Below are 26,635 nucleotides of genomic sequence, written 5' to 3'. Positions count from 1 at the left end.
GTTCCAGAGGAATCACCTCAAACCAGATGTTGGACTGGATTTTATTTCAATGTCATTTGTGAATGTTAGAGCCTCATTTTCAACAGTGGAGCTGTAAAGGTTGAAAAAGGTTATTTTGGAGAAATTCTCATCAAAACATGAATATTTCCACTAAATAAGAGTCAAAAAAGTTTGATAGAGGAAAAGACTTTCAGCTCAAAGCGAGATCCCCAAACTATTTTGTTTAATATTAGACAATTAATTTAATTTCACATAATTATCACAGAAGCCATTTGTCTGTCAAATACTTAATGAAACATATTTACAGTGTTTGATGTTTGTTGTGAGTGACATATAGTCACAGACTAACGAGATCATTAGTCCAAGTTTGTCGTTTATTGAACGTTCAGAAATTTCAGCGGCTGTAAATGATTTATTAACTGATTAAGTCGTGTTTTAGATTGCTCTTGATAAACTAATCAGTCACGGCTGTTTAGTGGGTGCACTCACAACTGCAAAGTGAACCCACTGATTTTTTACAGCTGACAGCCGCTCCCCTCTCTTGCAGGTATATGCGTACCCTCGCTAAATCTCTTAGGGGTATGCAGTACCCGACTGTACCCGCCTACTTTCACCCCTGGTTATGACACACAGAAAGTATCGTAGAATTGTCACCTTGTATGTGGAAGTTATTTCACCTCAATGTTTTATGGCGAATGGTCAGATTTCAGATGTGGTCATACCCACGTGCTTTAATGCAGCCAAGAGCTTTTGAGAACTTTTGAGCCTGTATGTCAAAAGCTGCAGGAGTAGTTTGTTCACATGCAACATAAGTAAAACGGATAACATGGCGGCTTTGACCTAAATTAGCTGACTTCCTGCGGACGTTTGGACCATAACTCCAAGAGAAACAGGTGTACCAAGTTTCATGATTGTCGGTCGAAGCATGGCTTGGAGATTAATTTTTAAAAAAAATTTTTAGTGGACGAATAAGGCCACACCCACCAAATATTGGACTGCATTACTGTTAGGTGGTAGATTTGGATTGATCTTATCTAGTTTGGTGCAGCTCAGCTCACATCTGTTGAGTTTAAAGCCAAACTTATGGCAATGGCATGACATCTAAATTTGCCACAACGCCACGCCCACATCCTCCACCAAAAACTATTAGTACTGGAGGCCAAGTTGCACCAACATGTCTTCTGTAACTGGACCCACCATGATGAGGTCACAGGGGTCAGATGTGAACCTTTCAAAGTAAAACCTATTTTCTTCTTATCTCACAGGGTTCTCAAAGTAATGTTATGATTTTGCTACTTAGTATTTTAGGGGACCCGATGAGCATCAGTCCAAGATGCTTTGGTTTCTCATTGTCTTATCATGTATAAGATAAAACATTTTCAAAAAGTCAATTTGGCAGAACCATAATAAGAAAATGTAAAATTACAATATTCCTTTGCAGCTCTATTTTTTTTTTACATTTTTTTTTTTTTGTGCACAAATTCTTAGTTTGTCAAAACTTCCTTTGCCATTTGTCTACTCATGTTTTTATCAAAGGTATCTTATTGGTTGAAATCAACTGTTTGTGCAGAGACAATCTTCCATTCCAAACTTGCTTATCCATGTCCTTGAATATCTTGCTTTATGCACTGGATGCAGTCATGTTGGAACAGAAAGGGCCATTACCTAGTGGCACTTCAGAGTCAGGAGCTTAAAACCCTTTTGGTATGGGGAAGCATTAAGAATAATAATGCATTTTATTTGGAGACACCTTTATTGGCACTCAATGAGACCATAAAAATACACAAAATTCATTCAAAGAAACAATATTAAAATTATAAAATTACATTAAGAACACTGGAAGTAAGGAACCAAGGCTAACTCCTGAAGAAACACGCCCACATCATCATACTTAAAGTCCAAACAAAGGTAGCAACTCTGGCAGGAGTTTGTCCTGTAACCAGTAAATTGCCAATTCAAAGCCCTGACATGTCTGTCTCAGTTGTTGTGTCCTTGGGCAAGACACTTCACCCATCTTGCCTCCTGGTGAGGGCCAGAGGGCCTGGAGGCTCAGGGCAGCTGTGGCTAGGGTGTAGTAGCAACAGCTACTACATTGTAAATGTGTGTGTGAGATTGGGTGAATGACTGAATGTACTGTGAAGCAGTTTGGGATTCACTGCACCAGAGAAAGCACCAGGGCTGACTTGCTTGTTTCACTTTTGATGTTTTTTAGGACGCAGAGGAATACGCTGAGCTACCGGTCAGACACAATGAGGACCAGCTCAACAGCCAGCTAGCTCAGCAGCTCCCTCTGCAGGTCAACCCCCGGTCCTTTGACAGTGCACACACCAAGACTCATCTTTTGCTGCAAGCACACTTCAGCCACACCCAACTCCCATGTAGTGACTACACAACTGATACAAAAACAATTTTGGACAACGCCATTCGAATCTGTCAGGTAACTCATTATAGTGCTTTGACCCCAAGCACTGTTATTTATCTCAGGATTATAAATTTGTTTCCACTTTTTGGACACCACAGCAACTCTATTAAAAACTATTTGTTTGGTCAAGATAAATGTACCAATCTTTACTGGCCAAACAAAATACGTTTTTTGTCTTGATCTGAATCATAGCCAGTCTCCAGTCTGATTGGTCTGGTGAAATGAGAGGCGTTTCTAATTTAAAGGAGCCAGCATGGTCGGAGAAGTAAATGTGTAGAAAAATACAGTGGTATTTAGAATGCTCAAGATCAGTGCATCGAGTTAATTGCGCAGCAGGGGCCTGATTGCTTATATGAACAAAACATCAACTTGAAAACAGCCTAGAATTCGTAGTTTATTTGGCTGTGTTTAAAGTTTTCATACCTCTGGCATATTTTGATTTAAGACAGGGGGCTTGAAATGAAATAAGTGGAGTTTACTTTAAAAGCATATGCAAACTTGCTTTAAAAAATTGCGTTTTCAAAACTGTACTGATTGAGCAACAATAACTTTTGCAATTTTAGTAAGCATAATTTAAGTTAATTTAATTAATATGAGTATTCTCTGCTGAAACTTTGACAGAAAATATAGAAATTAGTCAATTTTGGGAAGTGGCACCTAAGACAGACTAGGGTGGTCATGAAAATAAACATTCAACTCGGTCACTACATTACTACTGTAATGTGCTGTTAAATCTCATAAACTAGCTGATAGAGTTGTTGCTGAACTGACTACATAGATAAAGCTTTAGAGTCTACCTTAAGCATCTAAAAACAATTTTTTGTGACAAATAAAAAAATGGTTTAATTAGTTGCAGCTGGTGGTGGTAAAATGTATTGTGGTGCTGGTAGCACGGTGCATTGTAGTACACCTTGTTGGCCAGTCAAATACTTAACTTTTTTACATGGACTCAAGTTAAAAAAAATAACTTATTAAACATTTCTTATCCAAAGGTTAATTCCACTTATTTAAGATGAGTACAAACAACATGTTGAGGAGAATAATGGTAATAGCAGTAACAGTATGGTCACTTGAAATTTTAATATTTTGTTTACAGCGTGTTCAAACGACCTTTCATTTTAGATACAAAGTCAAACAAAAATGAGTCAGTGGAACAAAATTGCCCCAAAACTTGTGCTGCCCTTAAAGAAGCTGCGTTATTAATTCACAAATTTATTTCTGAGTTTAATTGATCAACAGAAATAAGTGACCATAGCTTTGTTTGTAAATTTAACTTATTTCAACTTCACTGATGTTGAAATAACTGATCTTGTTTTTAGTTAATAAGTACATCAGTACATATTGTTATTAAGATGAATTGATAGGATTCTGCTCTTCTGGTATTGACATCATCTCTGCTGCTCAAATGAAAATCAATTTAAAATTAAAGCCGCAAGCGGCATTGGAGGCCCTCGCAGCAAAGCGCGCCGAAGGCCTACTTGCAACCGCGAGGGTTTCTGCACCACCACTCTCTTCTCGCCCCGCTGATGCTCTGGTGCAGTTCCTCCAGCCTTCATGTTTCATGGAGAATGGCCAGATTTGAGGCTTGGTCACGCCCACATGCTTTGACATAGGAACATTCCTTTGATAACTTTTGACCCTCAATGCCTCAAGACTGTGCTGACTGAGTTTGAAGCCTGGATCTGGAAAGCTCTAGGACGAGTTCACCCAGATACGACATCAATRAAAARRRMMAAAKKGKKRMYTTKRWYCAAAAWKKSSMRSYTYCYKKTKGGKTTKKACCATGGCTCCAAGAGACTTTTTTGTAGGTCCTGACAAGTTACACATGTGTACCAAGTTTGATAATTGTGGGATAAAGCATGGCTGGGGGCTGATTACTTAAAATATTCTAGGGGTTGCTGTGGAGGAATTAGGCCACGCCCACCAAATTTTCCACTGGAATCCTGTCTGGAATCCAAACTCAGTGAGTTTGGTGCAGCTGGACTGAAACATGTGGAAACTAGAGCCAAACGTATGGCGGCGGCGTTACCTGTGACTTTGCCGCGCCGCCATGGCCACGCCCTCCACTGGAAACTCTTGCCGCTTTAAAGCAAGTGAGACCATCTTATCAGTGATCTGACACCAGATCATCTTGATTAGGTCAAGAGAGCCAGAATTGTATCTTTCCAAGTAAAAAAAAGTCACTTCCTGTTCTGAGGGGGCGGGGCTTAGGTGAGGTCAGACTATGACGACATAGGATTGTCAGGCATCCAACCTGATGACAATCAGGCATCCAACTTGATTGTCATCAGGTTGGATGCCTGATGAAGTTTGGTGGCATTTTGGTGCCACCAAACTTTGGCAAAAAAAAAATTGGCACCAAGTTTGGTGCCAATTGACCTTTCTATGTGAAAGTTGTAGCGGTTGGTTTTCTGTGGTGAGTACGCCAACTTCGGCGCCCTGGAACGCCCCTTCAACATGTACAAAAACTCACCGTTTTGATCACTTTTAATGCCACACCCCTTAACTGCATCCTGACCAAAAATTAAGCCAATAGGTCAAAATCCCTAGGAGGAGTTTGTTAAAGTTCGACGTGAGTAAAATGGAAAAAAATGGCGAAAATTTGACCTTTGACCCAAAATGGCCACCTCCCTGAGCATTTTAGGGGGTACCTCCAAGAGATTTTATTTCTTGATTTGAGGAGATCTACCTACATACCAAATTCAAATTTCAGATCTCTACGACCTACTGTTTCCCCCAACTCACATTTGGGGGGGGCTGTAGAGCCGTTTGGCCACGCCCACTTCGGATTCCACCAGAATCCGAAAATTTTCGTCGGGGGACAATTTTGGGTGAAGTTTGGTGAGTTTTTGAATATGATAAAGCCCCAAAACAGCCCCGCGAAGTGACGGAAAAATAAGAATAAGAAATCCTGCGATTACAATAGGCCTTGGCAGCGCTTAGCTGCTCGAGCCTAATTAAAGAATGTTTGGGAGGTGAGCTTTTGGTCAAGTTCTCAAAATCAGCCACAGATATCCCAAACTGGTTGTTTAACCCTTGCTGTGTGATTCTATGTGATGTAGAGTAACATAGCTTCTCTTTGCTTGAAAATCTGTAAGCTTTTTTCCACAGCTTGGAATGTATGGTTTTAGTGTGTAAATGCAGACATGTGCTTGTGATTTTCCCTCTAGTGCAAGTGGCTGGTATGGGTGAGCTTGCTGCTGCACAGTCCTATTGCTACTGTTTACTGCAGTGGCTCTGCTCATCACTGTGTTATTCTTGGGTAGAACTGAAAGAACAGTAGTGCTGTACATTGAATTGACCAGTCCAACTTGTCTGGATACTCATCACAATACACTACAGAATCCCAGGGGACTGTTATTATTGACATCTTTAACACTTGGTCCAGAAAACTTCTATTTGTTGACTAAAGCTGCTGATGACTGGAACTTGTAGAGAGTGAAGCTGCTGTCAGCTCACACTTGGTACTGATTCCGTCACAGAGGGATGTGGTAATCTTTTTCCAGTTCGCCCCAGTAACTCTTTGCACACTCAGACATGGTGAGTCATCACAGTAGTGCAATATTTTATTATTTAGTTACAGGTGTTTACTGGTTAATCATTTCTGTCTGATTTTATGTTTCCAAAAGCCCCTGCTCTGTATTGCAGATGTCACAGTCCAGCACACAGACACTTTGACTATGCAGACTGTTTTTTTTGTGTGTCTTAATTAAGTCCAGACTTGAATTTTCTTCATGCTTTATCATCAATAACATAAAATCGTCTGGAATATTTTAGTGTATTCTCCAATACAATCAATGCAGTACGGATACTTGACACAAGTATAACATATAAAACCAATAAAACAGATAAACAATTCTTCCTAATCCCTCAGAACAGTAGATAAAAAAAAAATAGAAAGGTATACAAGAGATTAAATGTAAGTAAAATGCTAATACATACAAAAGAGACCTTAAGGTCTACAGAACTTTAAGAGCAGAGTAGCTAATGAAGGTGTTAAAAATCGAGGATCCTCACTGCTAAAGAACAAAACAGATGTAAACACAGAGCCACACTGAATTCTGGGACCTACAATAAAATGGAAGGAATCAGAATTGCATTTCAAAACAGTAATGTCAATGACAGTACTACACACGTGGGCAAAATTTTTGGTACCCCTCGGTTAATGAAAAAATAACCCACAGAAATAACTTTAATCTGACAGAGGTAATAACGAATAAACATTCTATGAAAATGAACAAATGAAAGTCAATCATGGATTTTCAAACATGCTTCTACAGAATTATTTTTAAAAATAAACTCATGAAACAGGCCTGGATACCATTCTTTTTGATGGTACCCTTAACTTTATATTTTGTTGCACAACCTTTTGAGGCAATCACTTCAATCAAACATTCATATAACTGTCCATGAGACTTCTGAACCTCTCAGCAGGTATTTTATCCCACTCATGAGCAAACTGCTCCAAGTTTGTCTCAAGTTTGAAGCCTTTTCCAGATGATGTGTTTCAGCTCCTTCCAAAGATGCACAATAGGATTCCTACCATTCATTTTATCCATCTCTTTGTTTTGCCATGGATTTTCCTCATGTTGCCAAGGAGGTTGGCTACAGTCCCATAGATCTTAATTTTCTGAATAATATGTGCAACTATAGTCACAGGAACATCAAGCTGCTTGGAGATGGTCTTATAACCTTTACCTTTAACATGCTTGTCTCTAGTTTTCTTTCTAATCTCCTGATTTTATTGTTGGTCCCAGAATCCTTTGCTTCCTCTGTATACTTCTCAATGAGTTTAGCAGTTGTATGAATGATCTAATTGTCTGACTGTTGATTGCAGCAATCCACACTATTAGCAGAAATAGAGGGCCCAAAAAACAAATTTTGCTTAGGGCCCCATGGAGGCTTGGGCTAGCTCTGATCATTTTTGTCCAGGCTTGTTTCATGAGTTTGTTTTTTGTTAAACTGTTAAACCATATCTGAAAAGGCATGTCTCACTTTCTTTTGTTCATTTTCATAGAATTTGTATTAATTTATTACCTTTGTCAGATTCAAGTTATTTCTGTGACCATGTGTATATGTCACTTGACCTGATTAGAAAATAACAATAATTCCTTTTAAAGGTACTGTATGTAACTTGTAGAAAAAATGTTGTTTTTTTGTTGTTTTTTTTACATATTTGTTAAAACTGTTGAAATATTGTGAAAGTATAATATGAGAGAAAAAAAATCTATGAACAGATAAATCTCCTCCACCACCTCTCTGAGCTGCTATTCCTGTCTGAAGAAATGCACCACTTCTGAGTCATCCTGCCTAAGAACAACCATTGTCCCCCTGGCTGATGGGCTAAATGTGCACATTGCACATGGTGAGCAGCCACGTGAAGTGTTGATTGACAGCACTAAGATCCTCCTACTGGCTCTCATTGGCTGTTTCTAGATGACACTGTGAAATGGCAGAGGAGCTCGATTTTTTTATTTATTTTTTCCCCCATAGATCTGTTTCATACCATACTGTCGCAACACAGTGACGACTTCAACAAATATATACAAATATTTTTTTATGAAAGTTGCATATTGCAGCTTTAAGAATTTCATCTGAATCCTTACAAATATTTTAAAGCTTTGTTGCATAAAGTTATTAATCTCATATCCATTTGAGTTGCTCTTCACTTCTGCCCAGAGCTCCTCCATAAAATCCTTTTCTTCTTACAGTTTCTCACTTTTTCTGCAATGGGCGAAGCGAGGCAAAATGAGAAGCTCTATAATTAAGCCTGTTGCTGTCAGACCTTACTTTCATTTCATTATGCTTTGCTTTAACAATAATTCATTTGTACTGCATTAGCATTTTGGTTGCCATGAACATCCTTCTCCATGCAGCTTGAGTCATTTTACCCTCAAGAAATGACTTAAATTAATGATGTTTGTTTAAGATCAACTCAACAAAGAACTGGGATCCGATTCAGCTTTAACATATCCTGCTCTGCTCTATTTTAGTGTTTCTTCGACTTCTCCTTGTTCTCTCCTGCTACTTCATGTTGAAAGTGCATTCTGTCAGAGCCCATCTCCAGGAAAATCCATAATGTCTTATCCACAATCTTCCTCATTGTTAATAAATGAACTCTCCGCTGTTAATGTTTTTTCCATGTTTACACTACATCACATATGAAATTAACATAAAAATTATTTTAAAAATCTTATTTGTGAAGTTACTTTGTGCCATACAATTGCAGTAGAAAACCAAAATGTATAAAATTAACATGCTACAATACTACAGTTGAAACCAGATATTAATATACACCAAAAAAAATTACACAAACACATTTCTTTCTCTGTAAGATTTCTCTGAAGATTAAGGACAGCCATTTCAGATAAAATTAAATTAATAAATAACTGGTTTATTTGTTGTATTTATTTACTTGTTTATTATTTTACTCATGTTCCCACATTTATTTATTTATTCTCCCTGTGCTGTTTCCATTTCCTTATTCGTTTCTGCTTCATTGTGATAATGAAGAGGGGCGTTGTCTTCATGCCACTTGGCTTCAAGAAAGATGTCAACCTACCACCAGCTTATCAATGAGCTGAAGCTTAGCAACCTTATTAGAAAATAATGTTGTAACTCTTGACTTTATTTTTCGTGTGGACGATCATTTCTGGACTCTCTCACATCTGAATGAAGAACAAACGTGTGTTAACCAAAAATTCACCAGACATAGACCTGTATTTTTTGTTAAAGCTGGTAAGTGTTTTTATTGAAAGAAACTGATTTTGCCTGAAAAAATTCACCTATGTGAAATGTCTTTTTGCCCTTAAAATACCAACATTTCTACTATGTCATGTTATGTAATTTTTTTAGATATTAAATGATGGATAATTGAATTCATTACTAAGTAGTTGAGTAGACTTTCTATCAAATACTTTATTGGTCTTACTTGAGTAATTTTTTTGGATGGCTACTTTTTACTTTCACTAGAGTAAAAGCATGTTGAAGTAGTGCTACTCTTACTTGAGTACAATTTTGGGTGCTCTGCCCACCTCTGAAGAACAGTAATCAAATGTGGAAGCATATGTGTAGGCCAAAAACATAAGAGTACTAATGTGGACAAGTTTTACGCCCTGTTATTGTGCAACACCTCCCTCCCCTTCTCTCTCACTCTACTTCCCCTTCTCAGAGGAGGGAGATGTGCAGCCAGCTCTCCATCTAACGGGTAATTTGAGTTTTCTAAATCTGATGGGATTTTACCCTGTTCAGAACTGAGTAAACTCTGTTTAAGCTGACATCGAGAAAGACTAGCCTGGTTTCTAACGACCTCCCCCTCCAGATGTCCCACCCTTCTTCACCCTGTGAATTAGCCAGATTGAGCAGCCTGCAATCAACTAGCTTCACAGAGCACACCTGTTAACGGTCGCTCTTTCTCTTTATTACAACGTGCACTTGTTACTGAACCAGGTTGGTTTTAGTGACTCGGGCGAGTCCCAAGGGTGTTGTTTTAGTTTTGGCTAAAAGCAACCTATAAAACATTTCTACTTTTTCCTCCCAGAATCAAACTTCATAGCTATTTTATGACCATCAAAGAACTTTAAGGTGACTCATTAATTGAATGTCCACAACATCTTTTAGATTTTCTTAATGCTAATTATTTTATTAGTAAGGCAATTTTGCAAGAGTCAGTACAGCTTAATTCAGTAGCAGAAATAATCAAATAAGTCAAATCAATAATCTAGCCTATCTTTCCCTAATGCTGACACTGAGAACTAAAAAAGGGAAACTTTGAGAGAGTCGGACAGAGTTTGGCATTTTGAACCCCAGAACTGGCCTGATGATGAAGAAGGTGCTGCAGCAGCAGGAGGTTCCCAGTACAGGAAGAGTACTGACTTAGAGCGGCAGGTCTCGGGCCTCAGGGTGACTTCCTCATGTGCGTAGAGGTCCTCAGCTTCTTGTCTTGCAGCTCTGTAGCTCCCTTCTCCTCGTCCCACGATCTTCCCGGTCCCACGGAAGGAACACACCAGTTCTTCCTCTTTGCCTTTGTCTTTATCTTTGTCTTTGCCTTGTTCTTTGTCTTTGGGGGTCTAAACCCAGCTGTTGAGAGAAGTGCGATTTGAAGCCACATGTTGCGGGGCTAACGGGTTGGTCCCCATGTGCAGAACAGTCTCCGGCTCTGTGGCCCCGGCTCTTCTTCAGCTGCAGAGTTCTTTGTCCATCTCCGTCTTGGCTCGAAGCTGCCTGAAGGATCCAACCAAAGATTCCTCTTTTGCACCCACCTTATAAAGGGTTTATCCACTTTTTTGGTGTGTTTACATTGGCTAGCTTTGTTGCTGTGCCTCTCATTGGCTGACTGCTTGGACAGATGATCTCATATCCATCACCTTGGAGACCTCATGACCTGATGTCTGTTCTCTTTTCTTCGAAAAGTTGAAGTTCATCAATAAGGCCTTGGTCACCTCCGCTCTCCTATCAGTTCCTCTTTTCCCCTGACCTTTCACCTACCATCTACCTTCAACACAACATCAGTGACCTTTAATTACAGTTACAACATTTTACACCTTTTCAAGTTTAATGTCAAAATCACATTTGTAACCTTTTAGTTTCTCTGATTTAACATTTATTTATAATGTTATAATAACCATAACTTATTAGTTACTCTTATTATAATCATAATGTGAGTTATTACAGACACTTCTGAAAAGAAACCAAGAATACCCATTATTCTAATTATCTGATACCATGTTACACTTACTTGTTTCACCTTTAAGTACTTCCACAAGTGTAAGAGTAAGTGTAAATATTCTTATAATCAAACCAACATCAACCACTGGTTAAACCAATATTAATTATTGGCCCAATTATAAGTAATTAATTTAAGTATTTTACTCTGGGTTTTATCCAATTACTCAAAATGTTTAGATTGTATTCTTTAAAAACATTTAATGCTTTAAAATAAGGAATGGTCTGAACTATTTTTAGCCTGATGCAAGATAGAAACTTCCCCTTTCTTCAGGAAACCAGCTCTTCCTGTTTCATGACTCTCTTTCTGCCTGACTATGATTTTTTATGATTAAATAGAAAAAAGTAGAATTAAAGCAAAGTTTGCAGGACACAATAACAACAAACACAACCAGATTAATTTTATTACCGTCTGACTCTACTGTTGGGTCTTGATGTCACCTGTGTAATTAATTTTAAGGTAATTTTATTTATTATTACTATTAAACTAAAATCTCCAGCATGGGGAAGTGGGATGAGCTCGACTTTTCTCGACAGCCCACAAAGAACTACTTAAATTAATATAGTCATATTTACTTTATATGCATACAAACATGTTTATCATTGACAGACATACACAATAACTGAAATAACTGTGTAAATTTAAATACAGATACGTACAGTCATTAAAAAAATTATGCCATCCTAGTTTTCTTTAATTTCCTTCTTCATTTTAATGTTTGGTACAACAATTTTCTATGTCTTTATGGGCATACCTGCAGACTGCTCACCTTAACAGCGTCCCTGTCTGCACATCAGTGGTGTTGAATGTGCGTCTGTGGATGTCAGGGTGGTCTCTCATGCAGATCTCTGAGGCTTGCCATTCTCATTCTCTGAGAAACTCATTCGTCGATGCTCCAAAGAGTTGCCTTTGGATATTGCTGTTCTCTTATGATGTACAGAAAAGTCTGCACTTCATAGTTCCACCTCAGCTAGTAGCTTCAGAGGACTCCTGAAGATGCAATTGGAAGCCAACTTCATCTGCCGCTTTGTCCAAACTATGAAAAACCTGACGGTGAACCTCTGAGTCCGTGAGAGCCTCTAACTGAAACATGTTCTGTCTGAGAGTCTACACAAAAAATAATAGTCATTAGTTATAACACTATTTTCTTAAAAAAAAAAAAAAAAAAAAAAAGTTGCTAAGTGGTAGGTTGATGGTAGGTTGCCATCTTTCTTGAAGCCGAGATGGCTTTAAGAAGCCTCCTCATTATCATAATGAAAATTGGTAGGGAGATGGGAAAAGGACGAGCAGAAATAAATGTGGGAATGGATAAAAAATAAAATTATACATTTTAGCTGAAATGGCTCCCCATAGAAGTTCAATCAAACCAAACATTTCTTCTTTTAGGTTAGCTAGAATTACCAAAATTATTTTTTTGCTAAATGCCAGAAAAAATAGTGAAAACATGTTTTAGAGATTTTTTTTGTATTCCTTTCTTCATATTCCTAAGTTTACATACTATCACAATCAGGGATAACTATAATTTAAAATGTATGACTTTGTGTTTCCTTCCACAAACGTGTGATAGATTAACCTACACATCTGAGTTAATTGGAAGGACCTGAAACACACTGCCTTCTTGTTTGACACGATGCGAAAGTTAAAAAAAATCAGTAAAGACTTGAGGAAGAGAATTGGGCAGCTGCACAAGTCTGGTTCATTCTTGGGAACAATTTACTGATGTTTGAAGGTTCATCTGTTCTAACATTTATATGCAAGTATGGGAATGTCCAATCATAACATTTCAGAAAGGGATGGGATCTCTGTCTTAAAGATCATGTGTTTTGGTCCAAAATGTGCAGATTGACCCCAAAGCAAAAGCCATAGACCGTAGGATCTTTACATAATGGTCAGGCTGTCATTATCCACAGTCAAACTGTCCTGTACCAACAGGGGCTGAAAGGCCACTTATGCTTCTTTTACTTCAAAAGATACATAAAAAGCCAGACTGCGGTTTGCAGATATACACAAGGACAAAGATTTTACTTTCCAGAGACATCTCCTATGGTCTGATGAAACTAAAGTGGAACTGTTTGGACATAATGACCATTGTTACATTTGGAGGAAACATGGGAATGCTTGTATCACCCTAACTGTGAAGTATGGGGGGTGGAAGTATCATTTTATGGGGTTGTTTTTGCTGCATGAGGAACTGGTATATTTTATAAAATAGATGATATCATGAGGAAAGAATATTATGTTGAAGTATTGAAGCAACATCTAAAGACAACAGCCAGGAAGTTAAATCTTGGACAGAGATGGGTCTTGCGAATAGACTTTAACCCCAAAACTGCAGTCAAAGTGAAGACAAAGTAGGTAGGGACCACAAAGAGAATTTTTTTGTTATAGCCATCACAAAAGTCTTGATCTCAGTTCTATGGAGGAGTTGTGTGAAAATCTGAAATCTGAGGCGATCTACAAAATTAACACATTTCATCCAGTAACTGTACTGGTTCAAGTGGCAGTTCATTCATTCCATAGAAGAGACTCCCTGATCATAAAAGCTCAATAACTCTCAGTATACCATCCTGATCTGGGCACAGAGAGCGACAACTGATTGTAGGAAAGTGTGCAGAGTGAGTGGCTCAGAAAAATAAGATAGGACAAAAACATTATTTCATTTATGTTTGACCTTTTTTTGGTGTTATCAGTCATGACATTGCTGACAACACCATTGTCAGCATTGACAATGGAAAATACTGGGTTTGCCTTTCAACCCAGTATTTTCTTGGTTGCCTTGCACCAAGAAAATACTGGGCTTGAATCCCAATTCTCCCTGGGAACTTCATGCATTCTCTGGCTTCCTCACTCAGTCTCAGATTTACGCTAAAAATGAACACAATTTAAAACCCTCTCCTTAAAAAACTTAAAAATGTATGTAAAGAAAAAAAGTCATGTCAGATGAAACCATGGAAAGGACGCTTCAAGGCTGTTAAACATTGGCGTTTCATTGGGTTTCAAGCAGTTAGTCCTGTGAATGCTTGGATGGAAGTGAACATATCTTCTGCATGCTTAGACATCAGGATGCAGAAGTACAGGTATATTTGATTTTTAATTGTTTTTGTTTCTGACTTCAGGCAATGCTAGATGTAGCTGCCAATGAAGGCTGGCTTGTTACAGTGCTCAGTATCTGCAACCTGATCCAGATGATCATCCAGGGCCGCTGGCTGCACGACTCTTCATTACTGACACTTCCACACGTCCAACACCACCACCTCTACCTGTTCAGGTAAACAGCATCACTGCTCCACTGTTGTTGTTCTCCTGCTCTATGCATTCTCCATTTGTTATTGATGTCACAGAGAGAACCTCTATAGGAAATACTGCCAGACACTCTGAGAGATAGAGCAGATAGTTTTTGAACCATCTAAAAGATGTTTACTGGCTGGATGCTACTCTGTGTCTTCCCATGTAGGATGCCTACGATGTCTTCTCGCTCTCTCACAACCCTGTTTTCCTATAAAATGAAGATACCTGTAAAGTATGGCTTATGTTTCCCAGCAGCAGTCAGAGAAAAGTCATTCATTTGGAACCTCTTTAGAATAAAATACAGAGCAGTAAAATTTGCAAAACTTCCAGGGGAAAGTTGTCTTTAGACATGTGGAGACATGCAGTTAGGGAGGCAAGGTTCTGAAATGTTAAAATCACAACATATGTTTTCATTACCCTCTTGATAAGTCTGGAATAAAATAACTTCTAAAATACAGTTCAGATATCCTTATAGAAACCTTGAGTTTACAATATTTGTGAGTGATCTGAGTTTTTAAAACTGACATTTTAAAGATGGCTGTCTGTTTCTAGTTGTGCGACATGACCAAAACTTTTGTTACACTGGGTTTAGGAAAAACTCTACAGAGAAGGATTCTGACAGTTTACTACATTTTAAAGAAACTTGGTCTAGAACAACAGATTGATTCCTCTGTTGGAATAGGCAGGGTTCCTTCATAGTCTGGAATGGCATGGAATTCAATTCTGTGTTTTCCAGGTCTGGTAAAATATGTCAACGTTTACAAGAGTTTTGTCTCTATCCCATTCTCTAAATGTGTCCTTCCGTCTTCCATGAATAAAGTCCAGGAACCTGGTTAGAGCCCCAGATTAGATGACTTTTTCAGTTATTATATACACCAACAACTTATTAATTCCATTTTGATTACAAATGTTTCAGAATTCTCAATAAGCAACTCCTTAAGAGTGATATTTAAATATGTGTGTATCCCAGAGATTCTTTATATCCACATAAATCTGTTACATGATCTCTGAGGAGCTAAGAGTAATAAATGTATTGTAGTATTTAAACATAATCCTTTCCTCAGAAGCTTGTCTCCTCCCAGGAAAGCAAGTCATGGACAATTTTCAGACCCTCACTACTTTTAGATAAATACTCTTCCTTCTAATAAATATTTGATGTCATTTCTTTTTTGCAGTGTTTAAAGCACTACATCAAAACTAGTTTTGGTACCAACATTACATAATGGAAGTTTCACACCTTAAACTTGCAATTGAAGATTTCTTCGGTTTAATTCAATGATTACATTTTTTCTGTTTGTACAAACATCTTCCAGGAAATGGGCAGGTATCAAAGGAAAGAGTGATGCTGAAGGCTTCTGTGGGCCTGTTGAGGGACTCCCAGAACTTATTGCTGCTTGCGGTGGAAAAGAAAGTGTTTTATCTGCTGTTGTTAACCAGGAGTTTCAGCCAAATCAAATACTGCAGGTAAGCTCACATCAAAAGAAGCTATTTGGTTAAAATTCAATTCAACAGTTTTAAAAACATTATTGTTCTGACATTGTGCACAATAGTGTGCACAATGTCAGAACATTGTGCACGTTCTTACATGTGCACAATGTTCAGAACCCCCGCTTCATGAAGCGGGGTCTTTCATGAAGCCCCCGCTTCATGAGAGCAGGGGCTTTGAGCAGTCCTGCCACTGTGGTCCCTGATGCCTCTCAAACCCCCATTTACAACTCCACTCTGAGAGCTAATGGCTGCTGTAATGAGGAAGCCAGGTACAGCAACAGGCCTTGTGACTTCACCAAATCACCAGGATTCCTCCTCCGTCCCCACCTTCACATCCGTCACCTTGCTGAGTGGCAGGCTCTTTAATTGAATAATTAAATGTGGTGCAGTGTTCCTGTCTGACTTGCTCTTGGAGAGTAATCCTCAAATAAATAGCTTTTCTTGGCTGAATTTCAGAGGTGTCTTCCCACATAGACCTCAACAAACTCCTTTATCCTTTCCATATTTTTTTCTTTGTGGTTGTCTTTATGTAGTTTTTTGTATCACACTGTCTTTTTCTCTTGATGTGTTTTTTAAGATTGCCCTCAGAATCCCTTAAAAAACAGGGAGAAGCATGTGTGATAGATACAGTACACTGGATGTCATTTAGCAGATCTGTCCATCATAACCTGCTCTGATACAGGGATTTACCATCACTAGACTTGACTCCTGTTCTTGTTTCTAACATTAGTGACACACATCAAAGAAAGTTACAGTTGCCCTTTGGCTGCGTGCAAAAAGGCTCCATTCCAGAAATTTGGCCTGGCATGATGTTTGAAGAGGTGCTTCATGTCAACCCCAAACCTGTATACACATGCCATTACCACAGACATCTATGGACAGACATGCTGTGGAAATGTTCCATCTCAACATTGTCTACAGTATAATATTGCACCACCAGGCTTTCTTCATATTGGCGCTGGCTCATCTCACATATTCACATATGAAAACATAAGAAATAAAAGAAAGGAGAAGTGTTGTTAGGCTCTGATCCAGTTTTTTTTTTTTACTGAATATCTCCTTTGTTTGACTTTGGGGCTCACAGTGCATTCCTTCTGATCTTCTGTTCCAGAGTGAGCTAGAGCAGTGTTTTTAAACCACTGTGCCGTGGCACACTAGTGTACCGTGAGTGATCGTCAGGTGTGCCGTGAAAATTATCCAATTTCACCTATCGTATTTTTCGGACTATAACCCGCTACTTTTTTCCTACTTTGAACCATGTGGCTGAACCGGTGAACCGGTGCGGCTTTTCTGTGGATTTTTCTTCAACCACCAGGGGGCTCTTTAGCAGGAAGTGAATCATCGGAAGTCAAAATTGGAAATCAAAAAACGCACTAATTTTCACTTAGAACAAGCACATGCTAGTACGACAGAGAAATGTTTTCAAACTCATATGATGCAGCTTTTAAGTTGAGGGCTATCGATCTGCCACTACAGGAGGGAAATAGAGCCGCTGTACGTAAGCTCAGTGTGAACGAAACCATGGTTTGGCTTTGGAGACGAAGGGCTGCGTCCTTAATATAACCAGCAGATTTATTAGGACGCAGCCCTCAGCTGGGTCCTTATGGAAAACCGAGAGCAGCAGAGATACCAGCGTATTATAGCCCGGTGCGGCTTGTATATGTACGTTTCCAGTTTTTTGCTTTCCAAAAAATTTGAAGGTCCTGCTTATAGTATGGTGCGCTATATAGTCCGGAAAATATGGTAATTGGTCTTAAAAGATTTTTTGAAAATGAATTAATTATCTGCAAATAATGCCATTTTCGAGTGTCTCTGCTGTAGTGGTGACTAGCGGTGTAATCATGTAATTTTCCTACCACTAGATGGCAGTAGGTACAGAGAATTTTACATTAAAATAACGGTTCTGAACGTGGGTTTTCCGCCCCCCAGGGGGCGTTCAGAGGACAGCAAGGGGAGCTGGCAGAAATTTTTACAAAAGGGGGGCGCTGGGAGTCCTTTGGGGGGCGTTTGGTCGAAGGTAAACTTTACACCTTAATCTATAAATCAGTAGACAGGTCTATATAAAGATATAATCCATGTTTCAGTCTTATATTTGTATGGCATTACAAGAATCTGGAACTTTTGTTTTTCCACTGAAAGCTCTGGTTTACACAATAAATGCCATGTGGGTGAAGTTTTATGGATGATWCTCTGATGTCCCATTCTYCTGAAGGCAGCACAGAGCTGCACCACCAGAAACCAACAGAAACACTGAAGAGAAGAAGAGTTATGATTAATGTAGTTACAGTTCTATCCATGTTTTAATGTTGCAGAGCTCAGTCGTTTTGCAAATAGTTCAAAGTTTAAACTGGCATGTTGTACATCTTTTATCTGCTCATTTTGTGGAATATTTAACAATTAGAAAATGGCAAAGAATAAGAATATTTTTTCCACTCTGATTGGCTGCTGTTAGGCCTACCAATTTTAAGTTGAATATTCATTGCATTTTTTGTAGACAACTGTGAAAATAATTTTTATTCACATTACTTTTTTGTTCTCTGGGAAATTATTTTTAATGATAAATACAGAAACAAGCATAAAAATCAAAACATCTACAATAGTGATAGTAATAAATAAATAAAAATAAAATAACAGTCAGTGCAAAGTAGCCTACAAATTCTTTGGTGAGGGGCGCTGGGCTGAAATAGGTTGAGAAACACTGCATTAAAACAAGAGAATTAATGATGCATGAATGTTACAGGTAGCGGTGAGAGCATTGTATCTAGCAAGACTCTGACGACAGTGATGAAAAAGACAGTGAAGCTCAGCAGTAGTTGGAAAGAACATGGGTCCATTTCCCACAACATATCTGTGTGAAATGAGCTTCTCAAGCCTGGTTACTATAAAAACTAAAAACAGAGAGAGACTGAGAGCTGTGGAGGAAGAGCTTTGTCTTTCTTCAATTTCTGCCAGGAACTCAGCTCTGTTTTCATTCAAACATGCACAGGTTTCACACCAGGTGGGTGTATTGACATTTTGTGCATGCAACTTGAAGAGTTGCATGCACTAAAGAAGCAATAATATTTGGGAAATATTTCACTGTTACAATATGAATATTGTAACAGTGAAATATTTCCCAAATATTATTGCTTCTTTCAGAATATGAATTATTTTCTGTATTCCGGCTAAAAGAATGCTTGTGGATTAGTTTGTAAACCACTTTGAAGTGTTTTACAATTCTTTAAATTTAAGACCACAGTGTTGTGGCTGTTCAGGTGTATTTTTGAAGTGAACATGTTAAGTGCAATTTGAAATAAGAAATGTAAAATATGATAAAAATAAATTATTGTGTTAATTTGATTCATATTCAAGACACTTTGATAATAATGACTATATATGTAATATAGGCAGTGGTGGAGAAAGTACTCAAAAAATTTACTTAAGTAAAAGTACAAATACACAGTCAAAAATGTACTTAAGTAAAAGTCAAAGTACCACATTAACATTTTACTTAAGTAAAAGTAAAAAAGTACTGRCTTTTAAAAATACTTAAGTATTAAAAGTAAAAGTACTTGCTGAATGCATTACCTAATCACTAATATCATTAAGTGTACCAATCGTATTTAATTTTAATACATCAGTAATGTGCCATTTTAATGATCATATGCCACAGATAAAGCATGTTTTTATTGAGTTTACTCTGTAACATAGTTTAGACTTAGATATGTGATTCTATGCATCATAATTTCAGGGATGGAAACATCTCATCTCCTGTCCTAACATAACATGAGCTTCACTTTTTTTGCTACACATTTATTTTGAAAGAAATCCAACTGGCAGAGGAGGACATGGAACCAAGGAGCCACGTAGCAGAGTTGTAGTCTGGACCACTGAACCCAAGACCAAATCAAAACCAGCACCCCGTGCTACATGACAATAACATTTAGTGCACCTATCAAAACTACTTCTCAAATTGATCTGAAAGATTCACTTTCCCATAAAAACACCTAGATATTAAATACTTAGAGCTGAAATAAATTTAACCAGTATCAATTCAAACTCTTCTTCATTCTGTTTTGCTTTCATCTCTGTGTCACAATCCACAGGTCTCCTGCCATCCCTAAAAAAATAACACCCTGGGCGGTTGCCCATATTGCCAATGTCAGAAATAATAATTGTCTGCACCATTAAACATAGCAATTAACAACGCTCAACTATGAACACTGTCCAAGGCCCAATAAGCAACAAGTAACCAAGCAGTAAGAGCATCGTGACTGTTCTCATCCTCCCTCCTGCTGCAACGTCTGCCACCATGACAGGAGATGAAAACAAAGAGCAATGAGCATGCTCTGTGTTCCTACGTTCTTGTTTTATTTATTCGCCAATTAAATATAAAGATATTTTAATGAAATAAAATAGCTACTGCAGTGTACGCAGAGCATTACAAGAACAAAGAACGGATCTCAGTGAGGCTTCAGTCCTATAGAACTTGGTCAAGATCCGTCCAGAAGAATCGGATTGTCCATGAATGTCATATTACTATATTGCACTTTGGTCACAGCGTTGTCCCATATATGCAACACCTCAGTCAAAACCTCCACACAGTAATTCAGTGCATGAGTGACAACTTTTTTTCATTTTTCATCAGATGCAACATGTGTCTCAGTACAGCTCGCTTTGCTAGCATCACGTCCACGGAGCTTACCTTTCTTTAAGCTTTCCTTCCAAGTGACGTTAAAAATTGGACAAAGTCCCACGTCTGTGAAAGCGAAGCGCTGCTGATTTTACATGTCGCCATATCTTATGATTTATGCAGCTATTATATTACTGACGCTCAGAGGAAACCACTGCGCATGTCTGGAGCTCCGCAGCGAGTAAAGGTGGAGGCGATGGGTGACAACAGACACTAAGTCACGTTATTGCTCGGATTTTACGGCGCCACCTTAAATCCCTGAACTTCACATTTTAACGGACAAAAAGCGCAACGAGACTTGGATGTTAACGAGTAACGAGACAGTTTGTAGAAATGTAGTGAAGTAGAAAGTRCAGATACTTACTGTAAAATGTAGTGGAGTAAAAGTAGAAAGTMCCCATTATTAAATCTACTTAAGTAAAGTACAGATACACGAAAACTGTACTTAAGTACAGTAACGACGTACTTGTACTTCGTTACTTCCCACCACTGAATATAGGCGACTACAGAGTATCTTTGTTTGCATTTCTGGTTGGTGGTGTGACTCGTGACAATGTAAGTTGGCCCAAAAAAGGTTGAAAAACACTGAGCTAGAGAGTATCCCTGGAGAGAGAACTGATATCAGGATTTCCCTCCTGGGTAACCTTTGTCACCCAATAAGTGGGAGATGATGTACATAGACGGATAAATAAACAGTCACTAAAATCATTTGCCTTTTCTCCATTTTTTTTTTTCATTTTTGCCCCAGCAAGTTATATTTGAACAGTGTAACTTCAGCTTGACTTAACTTGCAGTGTCTACTATCACCCCTGTCTTTCCACCTTTCTGCCCGCTGCCAGGCATGGTCCTTTCTGAGCCACCTGCCAGTGCTGGAGGTCCAGATGAGTGTGAAGGGATGGTGGGAGCAGAGCCAGGAGCAGATGGAGCGCCCTCTCACTGGAAGGGGCACTAGCCTGAGAGAGGAGAGCAGATGGCTGGATGTCCATGCTGACCAGGAGTACGTTCTACAGGTGTCACTGCGTCGACTCAATCTGGGTCAGCACTGGGTAAGTGGGACCAATGTCTGACAGCTGAGTCCTTTGGATGAAAAGTTAATGTTTTATCAGAGAGATGTAATATAGAAATGCAAACATCTACCTTTAAAAAGAGTGACATAGTTCAACATGTTTTGACATTACATTGTTTTTGGTTTAAGTCACATGTGCTTTGATACTCTTTGAGACAACTATAACAGTGCTCAGAAAGTTCAACTTAAAGAAAGCCCACCTTCTGTCAGAATTAAGGTTTTAACTAATAAATGTTCTGTTATTAATCAAGTTCAACCTTGTCTTCACATAATCCACATATTCCTTACTGCCTTTATGTATTTAAAAAATAAAATGTAAAATCTAAAAGTGAAAGTTAGTGAAAAAAAATTTACAAGTCTACAAATTCTCAAATATGAACAAAGAATTTAAAAACCTGAAATTTAAAAGGATATAGTTTCATTTTTTCTAAAACTGCAAGTAAAATCATGAGTAAAGGTGAGACATTTTTGTGTGTTACAGAGGAAGCAGGAAAGTAAGGCCCAGGCTCCCAGGTTCCCTAAAGCAAAGGACGAGGGATGGTTCCTCATCATGGGGGAAGTGGATAGCAAGGAGCTGCTGGCTGTCAAACGGGTCGGATACGTCCGGAACCATACCGCTGTGTCTGTAGCCTTCTATACCCCAGAGAAGACTGGAAAGTAAGATTTTGATCCAAACCGACCTCAGGTGATGAATATGGGACCGACATCATTCACCCTGGTCCACAATACAAGTGGAGGGCTGTGTGCTTAGCCCAGTTCTTTTTACACTGTTCACCCATGACTGTAGCCATCCACACCTTTAACCACTGTGGGTAACTTCCAGTTTTGAAACTTTGAATTTTATGTTTTGTTATGACAACTGGTCTTTTTTTTTTTTTAACTGGTAAAAATTATCTTTACTGTTGAACAAATTAAGCTCCAATATTATTATTTTGTGTTTTAGTTTGTTTAAGCAGATAAGTTTAATAACTCACACCATGGTGGGTGAATTGTTTTCCCACACTACCAGATTCTCTCTTCTCTTTTAGAGAAGGCTCTATGGAATACTCTGAGGAAAAGCTAGTTACTTACTACTATAATCTGTTATCTAATTGCAGGCACATGAAATGTGCCTCAAATCAGCTGTTGTCTGGCTGTTATTCCCACAAGACACACCACAAAATCAACGATGCCACATGTGCTCTGCATGTAGAGTTTAATACATCATAATCAGGGTTTCCCCCAGTGTATTATAAGCCTGGCAGCCCGCCAGAGCGGTTGTTGTTAACGAACCAGCGCTGAACATTCATCATGCAGGTTCAGCCCAGTGAGGAGCTTTCGCGCTTGTAGTTTCGTAGTCACGCATCACTCTGAGTTTATATTGTTTTATTTATTTTTTTTAAGTATTATTTTTCCGGTTACACGATGCAACAAACCATATCAAATGCTTTGTCCACATAGCCAGGGTTAATGCGCGCGGCCGCGCAGAGATCTGAAAAACTTATCCCATAAACTCAAACAACCAAAACAGTTTCTGTAGCCCTTATTAAAAACTCAGACACAAAATGGAAGAGTTACTAAAGCCACATTAGCAGCATTATATTGTTAAGCATCTCTGCTCAGAGCAGTGGATTTAACTCATTATGCAGGGCCGGTCCAACACAGTATGAGGCCTTGAGCAGAATTTGTCTTATGGGCTCCTCTTAGTGCTAAAAACATCAGCACCTCTTACAGCTTCAGTGTTAGATTTAGTGAAATCTGGGAGCGGGAGAGTAGTTTAATTGGTCAACCTTAAAAGCAATAAGTTAATTAATTTGTATTTGTGAACAAACAGAGCTCAAACTCAAAGATTAAACTCACAGCATCAGATTGTTGCTGTGGTAACAAAACAGTCTAACTATGAAGATTGTTCTTTCAACTTCTACAAAATAAACTTGTTAGCTCCTTAAAATCTTACATTTAAATGTTAATTTAAAATATTTTTATTTATGTATGCTGAAACCATTAAATCAAATTTAGCAGCATTGATAACCTCAATAAACAAATGTTACATTTATTTATCTGTGGTCTGTGTTAAAATATTAGCATTTATGGGGCCCTTGAAGCCCAGGGCTGCCTTAATTGTATTTTTTGAATTGTTATTTTTAAGACTAGTCGTGGGTTTAGATAGCATTTCTCTGGCGATGTTTTCCTGTAACATATAGTTATATCTTTACTTTTCCTGTCTACTTAAAATCTTTTAATACAAAAACACGGTGAACCGCCTCGGCGCCCTGACCACCGGGCTTAGCAAGTTTTCTGGGGGAAGCCCTGTCATATTTCATCCTTCTTTTGGTGGTAAATGAACTTACTGCTGAGCTGTTTTCCTCATTGAGATCTTTAACAGTGAAATATGTGGACTCCCATTTTCTAATACCAGTTTCAGTTAATCCCCTTTTTCAGCACAGGGTGAGCATTAGCACATTGTTGGCTCCAAGTAAACTTGGAGCTTGACGTGAGATTAAAAACAGGTTTTTTATGATTTTGTGGAAGCCCTACTCAACACTGAACCTTCTGCTTGTAGGTGCATCTACACGCTGTATGTAATGAGTGACAGCTACCTGGGCCTGGATCAGCAATATGACATCCACCTGAATGTAACCCCCACCAGCATCGCAGCCCAGGTCAACACAGAAGTAGTGGATTCCCTCAACTAAGGAGCAGCAATAGGAAAACCTTTAGTCTACTCTGGCACAGCAGCAGTTCAGCTCTATCATTGATGTGCTGAGTCGCACTCACACTGACATGTCATCATAACATGTTAAGGTTTCCTGGAACTCAACCTTTGGAAGCTCAAAGACCTGTTGCTCACATTGGCATCAGACCAAGTGAGGCTTGCTTCTTGGAATATGGAACATTACAGAATGTTATCAGTTTGTTTATTCCCCTGTCCCCTGTTCAAGTACATATACTCCAACTTTGAAGACTTTCCACTTTAACTAACTGCAGCAAATTGGAAGTTTAGCAAATATTTGATGTATGTAGAATATATACTGGATGACAATGAATAAAAAATCTTGAGTTAAATTTAAAAACAGAAATCCAAACCACAAACAGCTGTACACAGACTGGTTCAAGACGGAGATAAAAATGTAAGGTAAAGAACATTTTCTAAAGATTCTATGTTTTTTGGTGAGGGTGGGGGGCAGGGAAATGTTTAAGATAGAAAGTTAAGTTTACAACCTTTAATTTATATCTGAGTATAAATGAAACATTTGTTGCAGCAGGTCAAACTGAGTTTAAACTGCTGCGGTAGATTTAAAGTACAAATCTGTGAAATAGCAGGTAAGTTCCCCAGCAGCTTATCTACAGATCTGACCTGTCTTCTCCTCATCAACAACTCATTCAAAGTTACACCTGAGTCATCAAACAGAACAAACATGGCAGAAATCCATCTGTATTGAATATAGCATTGTGCAACAAGTTGATTTTATGCCCTGGAATTATTTGAAAATAAAATTTCACTTTGAGATGACATCCTTGTTTTGCATATATGTTCCCCACTGTATACTGAAGCACCATTTACTTCTGGGATTTGGATTGACTGCCTCCGGCCTCAGTAAGCTGGCTTGAGAAGGAGTTTGAATCTCTGATTTGGTGGCAGCAGATTCTCAAAAGTTCCATCTTGCGGCATTAAATCAAATTTATCAGCATTGACCCAGATAGCACACGACATTAAATCAACATTGAATTATAGTTAGAATCGTTGATTTTTGGTTGAAGTCGACAAATGACGTTGGATCAACCATCAAACTGTAAAATTCGGCTTCTATTTAAAGCGGAACTCACAAATACACACAAGGGGGATACTTCACAGGCATCAGGTGAAATATGTTACACCAGTTAAATTGACAAAAAAATAAATCGTTAACCACTCAGAATGAAATTTTGTTTTGACTTTTAGCCACAATGATTTATTACAAAAAAACCACAAACTAAGAAAATAATCTTTATCTTGATAAATCAGTAACCAAAAATGACTCAAAATAAGTTTAGGATAGATTTAATTCACTCAGTTCATGTCAGTAAAGAAACCCAAATAGACAAATGTTCAAAACTCTGGATCCTTATTACTGCGGATATTGTCCACAAAAGAGTTCCATATCCTGGGAGCCTTTCTCCCTTTTAATCCAAAGTCCCAATCCAAAACGAAAACTCCAACACGTCAAAAAACCCCTCCCCAAAAAATTAGAAAAAGGAGTGATACCACCAAAAATCCCCCAAAAAGAAATGTAAAGTCCAGATCTCACCGGGAATGTCTTTCTTTTCCTCCCCGGTGGCGATCTCTCGATCCGTCGGCGTCCTCTAGCCAATTGGCGTCCTCTTGCACCTGGCGGCGTTTCTGGGTGCGAGCTCCAATCCAGCTCCTAAAGCGCTCGATCCGCAGCGCTGGGGCGAACTTTGATTGCTGTTTTATCTCTTTTCTTCGATTTGTTACTTATTCTAAACTAGCGGTTCTCAACGTGGGTGGTACCGCCCCCCAGGGGGCGTTCAGAGGACTGCAGGGGGCGCTGGCGGGCATTTTTACAAAAGGGGGGCGCTGGGATGCCTTTGGGGGGCGTTTGGTCAATGGTAAACTTTACACCTTAAATGCACAACAATGCCAGTTTAGACTGAGCAACTTGGTAAAACTGTATTGTGTAACATTAAACCATGCTTGGCTGCAACTGTATCGATGGCAGCTCTTCTTCTATTCAGTGTTTGTAGCTTCATGGCGCAGCTCCGTATCAGTTCAGCGTTACACCGGCTGATGACGCTGCTGTGATTCACTTTGTCTGGTATTTATGTAGCTACATATGTTTTTGCAGTTCTGTGATCATGTCAAAGTAGCAATTTATATTAAAAAGTGTTTTATTTCCGTTTGAAAGCTGCCCCCTTTCATGGAAGGACAACAGAAAATCGCTCTTATAAACATGTAATTACTAAAATCACGATACCTTCCTTCACTTTGTATCC

The 26,635-nt window shown here is 38.6% G+C and overlaps 1 protein-coding gene across 2 annotated transcripts in view; it reads left to right on the top strand.

The window, feature by feature from the left end:
* The window catches only part of ascc3 (activating signal cointegrator 1 complex subunit 3), a 368,707-nt gene extending 343,553 nt beyond the window's left edge, over positions 1-25,154 (top strand). For both annotated transcript variants that reach the window (XM_008432855.1, XM_008432856.2), the window contains 6 exons: positions 2,213-2,437; positions 14,264-14,415; positions 15,749-15,899; positions 21,435-21,641; positions 22,143-22,318; positions 24,204-25,154. In XM_008432855.1, coding sequence (XP_008431077.1) covers positions 2,213-2,437; positions 14,264-14,415; positions 15,749-15,899; positions 21,435-21,641; positions 22,143-22,318; positions 24,204-24,336 — 1,044 coding nt within the window. In that variant the 3' untranslated portion in view covers positions 24,337-25,154. The remainder of the gene's footprint in view (positions 1-2,212; positions 2,438-14,263; positions 14,416-15,748; positions 15,900-21,434; positions 21,642-22,142; positions 22,319-24,203) is intronic.
* Positions 25,155-26,635: the final 1,481 nt, after the last annotated feature.

This window comes from Poecilia reticulata, linkage group LG16 (genome assembly GCF_000633615.1).
Source record: "Poecilia reticulata strain Guanapo linkage group LG16, Guppy_female_1.0+MT, whole genome shotgun sequence".
NCBI lineage: Eukaryota > Metazoa > Chordata > Actinopteri > Cyprinodontiformes > Poeciliidae > Poecilia > Poecilia reticulata.
The sequence above is the reverse complement of the archived record's forward strand: the minus strand, read 5'-3'. Positions and strand labels throughout refer to the sequence as shown.